Genomic DNA, 13357 nt, shown 5'->3' on the forward strand with positions numbered 1-13357 from the left:
TAAACAACTAATCTAGAAGCTCTGGAGATGATTTTACAAAGAAGAATGCTTCATAAAGTGAAGAAGATTATGGAAAACACAGAGCTTGTTGCTAAACAACAACAGTGTCTTCAGTCAGAGGCTTCTCCAGATTGGTGCAAGACAGACCGCTACAGAAGTTTCTTGCTGCCTACAACTATGAACACCTACAACAACTAGTTAAAGAAAACCCTCTCTGAGTTGCTGCAAAATTTAATTTCCCTTTACGAGTAATAAAATAATTTTGAATTGAACTGAATTAAGTCAAAAATTTAAATCACATGGTTATATAATCCATAGCAGTTATCAAGTAAAAAAAAAAACAAACAACAAAACTGTAGTTTGTTATGGTGGAAATGTTTCAGGCATCATCTGAAGAACTCTGACCATTCAAAGATTTAAAAAAAGGGAGGATTTCCAAGGTTTTAGGTTTTTGGGAATAAACGTCTTGCAGATCTAAACTTAAATGAAGAAACTTAAATGTTTCTGGCACAACTAGACTGACTCCCAATGAGCCGGTAGAGGATCAAACAACTGTTGAAATAAAGACTCAGAATTTTAAATGTATTCTTAAAGCATTTAACCCTTGAATTTCTGATTACAGAACAGGATGAGTATAAAAGGGAACCTTTATAGAGTTTAGGAAAATAAGCCCTACATCTGGTCTTAGTGCATACATTTTTTTTTTCTTTTTTTTTTTTTACTCCTGCTGGGAAAACAATATTAATTGTAAAACCTGCAACATTCTGTTGGCCGCGCTGTTGATTCCTGGCATTCATCCATCGTTTGTCCTGCCTTCTTGTTGCAGTGGCCTGTTTGTTGGAAAAACAGTTTCCAAAGGTCTGTCCAAGCCTGTACTACATTTCCTCTACCACTAACACTTGGAATGACAGTAGAAAAGATTGCTTGGAAAGAGGTGCAGACCTGGCGATCATCGACAGCAAAGAAGAGCAGGATTTCCTAAGAAAATTCCAGAAAAGGCTTTGGATTGGATTGACTGATGCTGATGTCGAGGGAGAATGGAAATGGGTCGACGGGAGTCTACTGAACATAAGGTTGGTAAATTGTGGATCAACGGCTCTAAAGTTGAGCGATACCTGATTATATCAAGGTTCACTGTGGGCTCTTTTCTATTTTTCTAAGGATAAAAAATAAACGTATGTTTTTAAAAAAAATGCTTCAAATCCAAATTATAAATGTGATTTTTAAATAAAATAAATATAAACATTTCGAAAGCAACCCACATCTGAGCTTGACAAGCAAAATTTTTCTTTAGATGTTCCCATGAAGACTGTTAGTTATGAGCATTGTTCAGTTCAGATGTTAACCTGTTCTTCATCAAAGGCACAAGAGAAATCTAGTTATCCGCCTGTGTTACTATCCTATTTGTAAATCAAAATTTGTTTCAAAAGATAAATACCTATCCTAGATTGCAGACACATTTGGGCCCACAAGATACACTGCAAAAAATATGACTATAGCAGAAATATTTTTGCAGAGTCAGTTTTGAGAATCATAATTGCCTTCCAAATTAGAATTGCCTATTATTGCACAAAGAACTCACTTCACATGCACTGTGAGAATACTGGGAGCATGGTTTAACACTGTATTATAGCAAAATGCATGTAGCAAGAGTGAAAATAACTTCCTTTCATCAAGAACAAATCTCCAGCAAAAACGTACAAGCAGCCTTCTACCAGGGCTGTAGGCTGATTTATACTGTTAAACCAGAGCGTCTGCGTGTGTGTTGCAGTGAACGCAGAGATGTCCTCGCCCACTCCGCAGACATTCTGGTGCACCTCTCCCAAATTGTAGGTGACTTCAGACAGTGCCGCAGACAGGAGGCCTCTGATTGGTCAAATCTACATCCGCTCTACACTATGCATATTTCCTGTTTGGTCCCTTACCAGCTTGTTTTGTTTGTATTACCTCCATTGTTGAAAACGACTCGTGAAGATGGACCGCTAGAAGATTGAGATGCGCGAGAACGCTGGGAGCCTTTTACCACCTGGATCCCTGCTCTTTTTCACCCTCATGTCCCTCCGTTGTCACAGAAACTTCCTCACCGTCTCGGCCGTATCTAGACCCACAGCTATATAGACCATCCTTCAATACTGGGCATAAATCAAAAGTATCTGTGACATGCTCACTGCGACACACTGCTGCAGGAATATAACCAGCCTTTGACTCGGGGTTCAAGGAGACAGAAGCAAACATACAACAGCAACATGGAACAACTAATCTATACATATTTTCTGTTTTAGCAAGGGTAAAATACCTTTACAATTGCCTCTGTCTGGGAAGGAAACAGTGAAGCAGAGCTCTGAGCCAATTTTCATGTCAAAGAGATGAAAGAGAGCACAGTTACAATAAAAGCCGAGCCCATATGAAGAGAACTTTGTTTCAAAGTAGATGGGTCTGTAATGCTTAATTTTTGGGCTACAACTAACAATTGTTTTGCAAATCAATTATTCTGTTGATTTTTTTTCAATTAATCAATTAATAATTGGATAGCAAAAGGTTCTTTAAGGAAGACTTTTTTGAAAATGAAACCACATGAAACTAAAAATGTTCTACTTGTAGGAGTTATGGATAGAGGATATTGACAGACAAAAACTTTTTTTTTATGATAAATGCAAAACGTTTACATATTTCTTTTACAATTTTGGTATAATTGTTACTCAAGGGGGGTTGCCCCGCCAGCTAAAAGCATGTTTCAAAGTCTCTATACTCCAGTTACAGATTAATCGATTACTAAATGAGTTGATGATTATTTCAGTAATCAATCATGATTAATCCGATTAATTGCTTCAGCCCTACTAAATTTGTAATTATCGGTAATTTGTAAATAACATTTTCTGCTCATTTAAAGTATCAGTGTCTGCAAAGCCAGGCATACACTGTACAAGTTTTTGCCCTTTTTCTGCTGATTCTCCAGTCGTGCAAGAATTTTTTGGATTTTGTTCATAAAGATATACATGGGGTAACTTCTATGAGCCGATTTAGCTGAAACTTGCACTGGGCGTGTGCAAACAGGGGAATTTTTCTTCTTCAAGATTGACAAGTCTGAGGAGCACCATCTTTTGGTGCCGAGTCTGACCTGTGGTTTTCTGGATGTACAATGTGATCAGTTAGTTTGCATCAGAGCATCGGGACATACAGTGTAAAAGCAACCATTATGAGCTGTGAGTTTTTAAACTTTGTGGTTTCATGGTACAGTTTGAGCTGTAGCTGAGTACAACAATTGAAAAATACGTACAGTATATAATCATTTTTGTATATAACTTAAAAAAAGACATTCTTAAAACATTGTGAAATACATTAAAAAATCTGATATTTACAAAATCAGAAAGGTTCCTATGCATACAAACCATTTCATTAATAAACATGGAGGTGACACAGCAGACACTCGCTCTCCCAAGAATGTGGTGAACTGTTCGTCTGAAAAGAGTTTGTCTCATCTAACTGTGTCATAATACAAATACAACTGACAGGATCTCCTAAGCATCCGGAAAAACGTTTGCAACGTTTGCAATGTTTTGGAGAACGTCATGTCGTGGGAAATCCCTCCAACGACTTAAAAATTGGAGCTAAGTTTTATAAAAATTCAAAGTTCTTAAAAGGCAGAAAAGTCTTCAAACAATGATCCAAAAATCAGGCAGAAGCAGCTGAATTCCAGGTCCAATGTGATTTATTGCAAAATACAAAGAATCACACACGAGTTGACCGCCGGCGAGCAACTGAACAAATGATGAAAATGGCCCTCTTTTATACACTCCTTGGGGCTTGTGGACTCATCCCACAAGCCCCCTCCTTTTCTCATCATTCTAGGTACTTTTTCTTCGGGTAAAACCAATTATTTTTATCTTACCGGTGGAAAACCCCTTTCAAAGCATATTTTTTATATATTTAATCAACAGTCTTTGTTACAGGTCATGGTGACATTTCTTTGCAAATCATGATGGCATATATTGCCATTAAATCAAAAACACATCATATTCTTAATTATTAATCTTTCAAAACAAAGCTTTCATCCAATGTAACTTATGATTATAACATTTCTTTGAGAACGGTCTTACAGGTCATGATGACATCTGGTGCACTTAAATCAGAAACATATTATAATTTTAATCAACAATATGTCAAAACTAAGTCTTTCTTCCAATGTGATCTAAGATCATAACATTACTTCAAACCAGGTCAGCATAATCCTGGTGTTCCATGTCCCAGTAAAACATCACCCTTTCTGTGACCAATACTGCATAGTGTGTTTTGAAGATGACAACTCAGTTTATCACAATTGGTTTAGCTGAGCTTAGCTGAGCTGTGCAACCTTGATATGACAAATAATTCACTTTTAATGAGTGTGCCTCTTTCACTAAAAAGGCCCTAACCATGTAGCTCTGCAGCTTTCCCAATCTTGGATTCAACCCAATACCTGCTTTTGACTGGATCCCAAACTTCAAAAGGCCAGGTGCAGAATCATACACACACTGCTTCTCTATTTCTCCCTTTGGCCTCCATAAATGTATTTATGAAAACAACTCTTTAAACATTTATAAAACATTTAATTCTGTTTTATTCTAATCATTGGTGCAGATTAATACACTACAGTCACACCAATTATCTGTCTGGTGGCTGGTTTGATTGCTTATTCCACTCACCTGTTTAACTCTGCCTGGTTTCTCATTACTGCTTATTTGATCCACCTGTTTCAAGCTCCTATATATTCTTTTCCAGCTACCAGTGCTAGATTATTCAAGCTGTTGGTGAGAATAACTTTGGCTACTGATCTTTTCTCTGATTTTCTGATTCTGACCTTTTTCTGCCCTGCGGAACACAAGTTTTGCTTTGCCCCTGTCTGCTCTGTTAATCTGCTCTGTATTGGACTGATTCCTGGATTCTACTGGCTTACCGAACCTGGACTGTTCTTCTGACCTCGGCTGGGATTCCCCTTCTGTACCTCATCGGCTGATGTTCTGATCCGTGAACTTGGTTCTGCTACGACTTCGGCTTTCAATATTCCCTTCTGGGCACTGTTGCTCCTTGGCATCAGCTGACATGAGCTCCACTCATCAGCTCCGCAAGCGGAGGACAATCTCCCTCTCAGATTTATCTCCTTCCTCTGGGATTGGACTGAACTCTGAACCAGGTCAGTGACTATTGCTTTAGTAGTCATCAGCCCTTTGTTCTTAGTCACTGACCTGAGTTTCTGTTCCTACAGAGGATCCGGTTTATCCACTCCAACTGACGAGCAGCCACACGCTGTTAGTAACATAAAAACTTTGTGAACTCATTCAGATCTGTCTGTTTTGAATATTACATCAAAGGTTTCGAGTTTCTGACATTATCATCAAACCACCCTGAATCCCTTTCACTTCGCATACAGAGCAAAATGATCCACAGAGGACGCAATCTGCGCTGCCCTCACCCTCCTGGAAAAGAAGGACTCTTATGTGTGAGAATTTTGTTCATTGATTTCAGTTCGGTATTCAATACCATAATACCACAATTCATCTGCAAACTGGACAAGTTGGGGTGAGCAATTTCTTCTGCACCTGGATGTTAGACTTCCTTACTCAGAGGCTCCAAGCAGTATGTGTTGGCAACTCCATCTTGAGCAGCAACATCCTTAACACAGGAGCCCCCCAAGGTTATGTGCTCAGTCCTCTGCTCTTCACCCTGCTGACACATGACTGCACAGCAATCCAGAGCTCCAGTCCCACAGTGAATTTTGCGGATGACACTACTCTGGTGGGTCTCATAACGAATTAAACCCACTACAGGGAGGGGCTTAGGCTTCTAGGCAAGTGGTGCAGCGACAACAATCTCCTCCTAAACATCAGTAAGACCAAGGACATTGTTGTGGATTTCTGAAAGCGCCACACCAACCACCCATCTCTAACCATCAATAGTGCTGCAGTAGAGACTTGGCAGCACCAAATTCCTGGGGGTGTCATGATTTTTGTCCTGCCCTCTTTGTGTTCACTCTACCTCTCCTGATCAGCACTGATTGTTCCCACCTGGGCAGCTCTCTACTTAAGCTCCTGCTTTTCCCCTGCTCTGTGCGAGATCATCTGCCTTTCACAACTTTCAAGCCAAGCTTCACGAGCCAAGAATTACCCTACCTGTCTCTGACCACTGCCAAAGTCCTGACCATAGCATTGAGTGAGACTCAATTTCTGATTTTTCTGATGAGATGAAGAGGGTTTTTGATCCTGTTTGTCCAGAGAGGGAGGCTGCAAGGAGACTTTTTTCTCTCAAACAGGGTTCTCGACCAGTGACCGACTACATCATCAATTTTCATTCCTTGAAGTCCAGTTGTCTTTGGGATAAGGAGGCTTTATTTTATGTTTTTTATCAGGTTCTGTCTGATGATATTAAGGATGCTACCCGTGATCCTCCCAAGACCCTCCAAGGTCTGGAACAGTTGGCTTCTCGGATAGATCAACGCCTTCATGAAAGAAAAAGAGAGAGGTCTACTTTCTATCAAAGAAGGGTCCCCACTGTCCAGGTCAGTCCATGCAATATGGCCCAAGCCTCTGCATCTTCTGCTGTGTTACCTGAGGAACCCATGCAGCTGGGTAGGACCAGGCTATCTGCTGAAGAAAGGGAGAGAAGGTTCAGAGATCGCCTGTGTTTCTACTGTGGTGAGAGGAATCATCGTGCCATTGGCTGTCCATTAAAAGGACAGACTCAGTAAAGCAGACGGGGTCTTTACTGAGTCCAATCTTAAGGTCCAAGAATCCTCCTCACAATCAGAGCACCATCCTATTTCCTGAATTCTCTCAAGAGCAGTTTCCTGTTTTCATTGATTCTGGGGCTGATGCTGACTTTATTGATGTCAATTTGGCTAACAAGCTTCATCTGCAGTTGGAGTCCCTTGAAGAACCACATGAGATTTTTGCCATTGATGGTCATAAAATAGATCTTATAACTCACAAGACTAAACCTCTCTCCACACTGATTTCAGGTAACCACTTTGAAAGGATCACATTCCTCCTGGCTCACTAATCAGAGATACCGGTTATCCTGGGACGTCCTTGGCTTATCAGACACAATCCAGTCATAAATTGAGTTACTGATGAGGTTCAGTCTTGGGGTCCATCCTGCTCCTCTGTTTGTCTGAGAGAGGCTCCTGCTATGAAAGCTACTCCTGAGATGGGCCAGGATTTTCCTGATTTGTCTCAGGTCCCCAAAGTTTATCATGATCTATATGAAGTGTTTAACAAGTCTAAAGCCACCTCTCTGCCTCCCACAGACATCACGATTGTGCCATTGAACTACGTCCAGGATCCACCCCTCCTAGGGGTAGGCTGTACCTCATATCCGTTCCTGAGAGGGAAGCTATGGATGAGTACATTTCTGTCGCCCTGAAAGCTGGGCTCATTAGAGAGTCCTCTTCCCCAGCAGGTGCAGGATTCTTTTTTGTGGGCAAGAAGGATGGTTCTCTTAGACCCTGCAGTGATTATCGTGGCCTAAATGAGATCACAATCAAGAATAAGAATCCTCTTCCTCACATGACATCTACCTTTGAGCTACTTTAAGGTAGCACCATTTTCACAAAATTGGACCTACGGAATGCTTACCAGCTGAACGTATAAGGGAGGGGGATGAGTGGAAGACTGCTTTTAGTACCCCTTCTGGACATTATGAATATCTGGTGATGCCATTTGTGCTCACTAATGCTCCTGCAGTTTTTCAGGCACCAGTTAATAATGTATTAAGGGATATGCTTAACAGATCTGTTTTTGTCTACATTTATGATATTTTGATTTTCTCCAAAGACCTGTCCTCCCATATGAAAACATGTTTGCAAGGTCCTTAAAAGGTTACTCCAAAATAAACTGTTTCTTAAAGCAGAGAAGTGGGCTTTTCATCAGTCTTCTGTTCCCTTCCTTGGTTTCGTCATAGCTCCAGGAAAAATCAGCATGGATCCTTCTAAAGTATCTGCCGTCCTTGACTGGCCTGAACCAGTTAGAGTTAAGGAGTTGCAATGGTTTTTTGACTTTGCTCATTTTTTTTGGCACATTATTAAGAACTACAGTTCTGTTGCTGCCCCTCTCCACAAACTAACCTCTACCAAGACTCAGTTTAAATGGTCTGCTGTAGCCAAACAAGCATTTGACAAACTTAAGGGTCTTTTCACTTCAGCCCCCATCCTTCGTTTCCCTGATCCATCAAGACCTTTTGTGGTTGAGGTTGACGCTTCTGATACAGGCGTTGGTGCTGTTTTGTCTCAGCGGTTTGCAGATGATGCCAGCTTACACCCATGTGCCTTCTTTTCTCGTCGCCTCACTGACTCAGAGAGGAACTATGATGTCGGGGATTGTGGACTCCTGGCTATCAAACTAGCACTTGAAGAATGGAGGCATTGGTTAGAGGGTCCACACATTTTACTGTGTGGACCAACCATAAGAACTTGGAGTACCTCAAATCTGCCAAAAGACTTAATCCACGACAAGCTAGGTGGGCATTATTCTTCAATCGTTTTGCCTACTGGCCTGGTAATAAGAACATTAAACTGGATGCTCTCTCAAGAGTTTTTCAATCATCTGTTCGTTCTTCTGGTTCTTAGCCCCCTGACTACATACTTCCCTCCAAGACCAGGTTAGCCCTAACCAGGATAGAAGCATTACTCAATAAATGTCGTAAGACTCAACCACCCCCAGCTCAGTGTCCCAAGAATCTTCTGTTTGTTCCTGAGAACATGGTTTCCAAGGTTCTTCAGTTCTGTCATTGTACTAAACTGTTCTGTCACCCAGGTGTAACTAAGACTCTGGCAGTGGTCAAGTCTGGGTTTTGGTGGCCTACTCTGAGAAAGGACACACGTGAGTTTGTGACTGCATGTTCCACCTGCTCTAGAGTGAAGTCTTCCCGTAGTCCACCAGCAGGTCTTCTGAGGTCTCTGCCTATCCCTAATCGACCTTGGTCTCATATCTCCATGGATTTTGTGACAGGACTACTTTCATCCCAAGGTAACACTGTTCTCCTAACTGTGGTGGAAAGGTTCTCCAAAAAGACCCATCTCATGCCTCTTCGCAAGTTGCCCTCTGCCCCAGATCTTGCAGATGTGATGGCCCAAGAAGTGTTTAGGCTTCATGGAATTCCCCATAACATTGTGTCTGATGGAGGACCACAATTCGTCTCCCGTTTTTGGGGTGAGTTTTGCACTCTTCTTGGCATTGTCATCAGTCTGTCTTCAGGTTTGCATCCCCAGACTGATGGCCAGACTGAGAGGATAAACCAAGAGGTTGAGTCTAACCTTCGCACCCTTTGCATGGATGATCCTGGTCAGTGGTCCCAGAACTTACCTTGGGTGGAGTATGCCCTCAATGGGTTACCATCTTGTGCTACAGGTCTGTCACCATTTCATGTTGTCTATGTTATCAGCCTCCAGTTCTCTCAGTACAGGAGCGAGGGGCTCAAGTTCCCGCTGCCCATATATGTGCTGGTCGCTGTCTCAGGACTTGAAAAAAGGCCCAAGCGGCTCTCTGCAAAACCAGCGCTATATATGCCCGCAATGCTAACCACCACCATTGCGGTTAGCTGCTCGGCCAAGGCGGTTATCGGCCAAGGATCTACCCATTAAGGTTGAGAACCGTAAGCTGGCACCTCGATTTGTGGGCCCTTTTCCTATTGCGAAGATTGTTAATCCTGTGGCTGTACGTCTTAAACTGCCTCCCTCATCACGTGTGCACCCCACCTTTCATGTCTCCAGGCTCAAGCCAGTTTTGTCGTCCAGATTGTGTGCTTCTTCGAGACCCCCTCCCCCTGCCCGGCTAATTGATGGGGCTCCGGCCTTTACGGTGAATCGTTTGCTGAGTTTTGAGCATCGAGGTCGTGGCATTCAGTACCTTGTGGACTGGACGGGATATGGTCCTGAGGAGAGGTCCTGGGTGGCATCTCGTCTGATCCTGGATAAGGGCCTCATCTGTGACTTTCATCGTCTGCATCCAGATCAGCCCAGAAGGGCGTTGAGGGTTGCCCCTTGAGGGGGGGTAATGTCGTAATTTTTGTCCTGCCCTCTTTGTGTTCACCCTACCTCTCCTGATCAGCACTGACTGTTCCCACCTGGGCAGCTCTCTACTTAAGCTCCTGCTTTTCCCCTGCTCTGTGCGAGATCGTCTGCCTTTCACAGCTTTCAAGCCCTGCTTCATGAGCCAAGAATTCCCCTACCTGTCTCTGACCACTGCCAAAGTCCTGACCATACCTTTGAGTGAGTTCTAACCTTTCTGATTTATGCTAAACCCTGCAAAACTCTGAATCTGAATAAGCCCCCTGGATTTTTGAAAACCCTCTGCCTGAGTGATCTTTTGTGCATGACCCTGGACTGAAAAGGATTTCAAACTGGATTGTAGATGTCTGTACCTCTGCTCTCATTAACCCCCAAGCCCTCAAGGTTCCCTACCACTAATTGGACCAAGCCCTGCTGGAGCTGAACCTTGACCACTAGAGACTCCCGGAACTGACAGAACCATTGTTTGTTATTTTCAAATAAATCTTTTTACTCAGTCTTGTGTTTGGCTGTGTGTTGGGTTCTGGCCTTTTCTGAAACCCTGACAGGGAGTGCATATCAGCAAGGAGCTGATATCACTTATGAAGAAAGCCCAGCAAATCCCCTACTTTCTGCGCAAGCTCAAGAAGGCAAGTTCTCCACAACCCATCATGAGCTGATTCTACAGGGGCATTATCGAAAGGCATCCAAACAGCTTCATCACACCGTGGAGTGGAAGCTGCATGCACTACAATAGCAAAGCCCTAGAACTACCAGGAATACTGGTGCCCCCACTACCGACCAGAGGTGTCAAGTAACGAAGTACAAATACAGTCAGGTCCATAAATATTGGGACATCAACACAATTCTAATCTTATTGGCTCTATACACCACCACAATGGATTTGAAATGAAACAAACAAGATGTGCTTTATCTGCAGACTTTCAGCTTTAATGTTCAGATGAACAGTGTAGGAATTACAACAGTGTGTATATGTGTCTGCCACTTTTTAAGTGTGTATGACATCATCCGCGCGCGCCGGCTACCGTTCATTCTTCCTGTACGCTGAACTCCTGCTAGTTTTACTCACATGCCTAGAAGATGTCTAGTGCTACTACCATAGGTGATCTTGCTCTCGAAATGGAATTGAACGATTCAGATTAGCTAGCCAAATAAATAGAAGGGGTAGAGCGTAGCCGCCTGGTGTAATGTACATTGATTAAATAAAGTTATTTAGAAAAAAAAAATCCAGTCATACTGTCATGATCTTGGTGCTGATGGTTTGGTTTTTTTCCTTTGCTCCTTGCTCCCCTGTCTAATTTGTTCTGCGGCTGATTATAGCCGATCATTTTCACCTAGTTCCTCTACTATTTAAGTTGTGTGTTTGCCTCCCATCAGCGGCAGGTTGTTCGTGTTTTTTGTGAGACGTTCCCTAGCATTCTGTAATGTGCCTGTTTTCCTGATTTTGACCAGTTTTCTGCCCTGAGGATTTCGAGTTTTTGCCTTGCCCCTGTCTGCTCTGTTTGTCCTGTCTGAACCTTGTCTCCAAACTTCGGCCTTGGATTTCCCTTCTGGACTCTGTTGCTGCTCGGCATCTGCTGCTCGCTCTCTAGGAACTCTGGGGGCGTCGCCCGCCGCAACTGCAGTCAAACCTCCGCGAACGGACTGAACTTTGAATCAGGTCAGTGACTTTGCTCCAAGTCGTGTTAAGCTCCACATCCAGTCACTGACTTGTATTCTCCTGTCCCTGCAGAGATCCGCCCCGCAGCAGACGAGCAGCCCCGCGCACCAGTTTGTTAAATAAACGCTTTGAACTTTCCCACTGCCTGTCTCGCCTTGAACTCTGGGTCCAATATTCTGAGATCATTACACATACACGCGGCGCTTTGTTTTTAAAACATATAAAAATAAAAAATATATCCGCGGATGTCTGGGGCACAGTGATTCGCATGCATGTTATGAATGCTGGCGTACCATACAAGAATAAATTATTAACCCAGCTGACCCAGCTTTATAAAAAAAAGGAAATTTTGGGGCATAGCCTTAAAAGTAGACAGGGTGTCTGCCTCACGGACTATAACTTGTAGTTGGTTACACAGGAGAGGAGAGTGGTCACTAAGACAGCTGGCTCCCATTCTACTTTTAGGAACCACTGGTAAACCTGCAGATTGAGGATAAGCATAATTTGGTAACGTTTTATTTTACAGTCCATCAATAACCATGTAATAACATGGTAATAACATAGCATGTTACACTATATTACTAGGTAACATGAAAAACTTTATGGAGAATTTTACTAAGTGCTGTGTAAATTTTAAGCAGACAAGGTAAAGTCAGACTTCTTAGATTTCAAACCGTTATTACCGGGTAACTAGACAGCAATAAATGAATGTGTATCTGTTAAAATGCAGATTATTACTTGGTATGTAACAGAAAACCAAACCTAGAAGACAGCAAGGCAATCTTCTTTACTAAACTCTTTTATATATGTAATTTGAGTTCAGTTTTATATTTGTAGGTGGTGGCCAATAATAGAAAATGTTATGCGGTAACCTAATGGTAATTACAATGTTACATAGTCACATACAATTGTAATAATTACATGCAGGTCATTTTTTTTTTAAATCATATACCTTAATCTTGAAGTAATTAGCCAAAAAAAGTTTTTCTTGTTACCAACTGCTAAAGCGCGACATGCTATGTTATTACCATGTTCTTACATGTTTATTGATGTACTGTAGAAGAAAGTGGTACCCATAATTTTAACTACAGACTCTGGACTTCCAGGTAAAGAGATGCTTTTCGGATTTATTTATTTTAAATAAGTGTGAATAAAGTGACTTTGGTCTCATGGGCTTATGTTTTCTTAAATAAGTTTATATGCAAAGCAAGCAATTTTTACATACATGCAAAACAGGCGTGTATTTTTTTAGTTGTGATAACACTGGCTAAATGTCTTTTTCTGAAAAAAAAACCTCTCCACTCTTGCAGGACATGAGGTTAACCTTTCTTCATTGCTGGACCAAAGGGATTATAAAAATTACTTTATTTTAATAACAAGCTCAGTGTTTATTAAAAAGGAAGTGATTATATGTCACATCTATAAACTTGTAGCGGTTAAACATATAATAATCGTGATGGTCAGAGATATGTTCCTCCCCGTTCTTTTCCATTAATTCTTCTTATGCATTGATCATGCACACTCCAAAGCATAACTGTGTGCCTGACCTGAACTAAATATAGGATGATTAAAGGAATAGTACACCCAAAACATGATTAGCCTTCATTTTCTACTCACCCCCCTGCTGAACAACACTCTGGAGTACTTTTTTGATATCTCAA

The 13357-nt window shown here is 41.8% G+C and overlaps 1 protein-coding gene across 1 annotated transcript in view; it reads left to right on the forward strand.

Moving 5' to 3' along the window:
* The window catches only part of LOC107101851 (C-type lectin domain family 7 member A-like), a 19931-nt gene extending 9918 nt beyond the window's left edge, over window positions 1-10013 (forward strand). Inside the window, exons 5-6 of the mRNA XM_015400924.1 lie at window positions 827-1073; window positions 9740-10013. Of these exons, the coding sequence (XP_015256410.1) occupies window positions 827-1073; window positions 9740-10013 (521 nt within the window). The remainder of the gene's footprint in view (window positions 1-826; window positions 1074-9739) is intronic.
* The last annotated feature ends 3344 nt before the right edge of the window (window positions 10014-13357 follow it).

Source organism: Cyprinodon variegatus, unplaced genomic scaffold (genome assembly GCF_000732505.1).
Source record: "Cyprinodon variegatus isolate N-32 unplaced genomic scaffold, C_variegatus-1.0 Scaffold1162, whole genome shotgun sequence".
NCBI classification, from domain to species: Eukaryota; Metazoa; Chordata; class Actinopteri; order Cyprinodontiformes; family Cyprinodontidae; genus Cyprinodon; species Cyprinodon variegatus.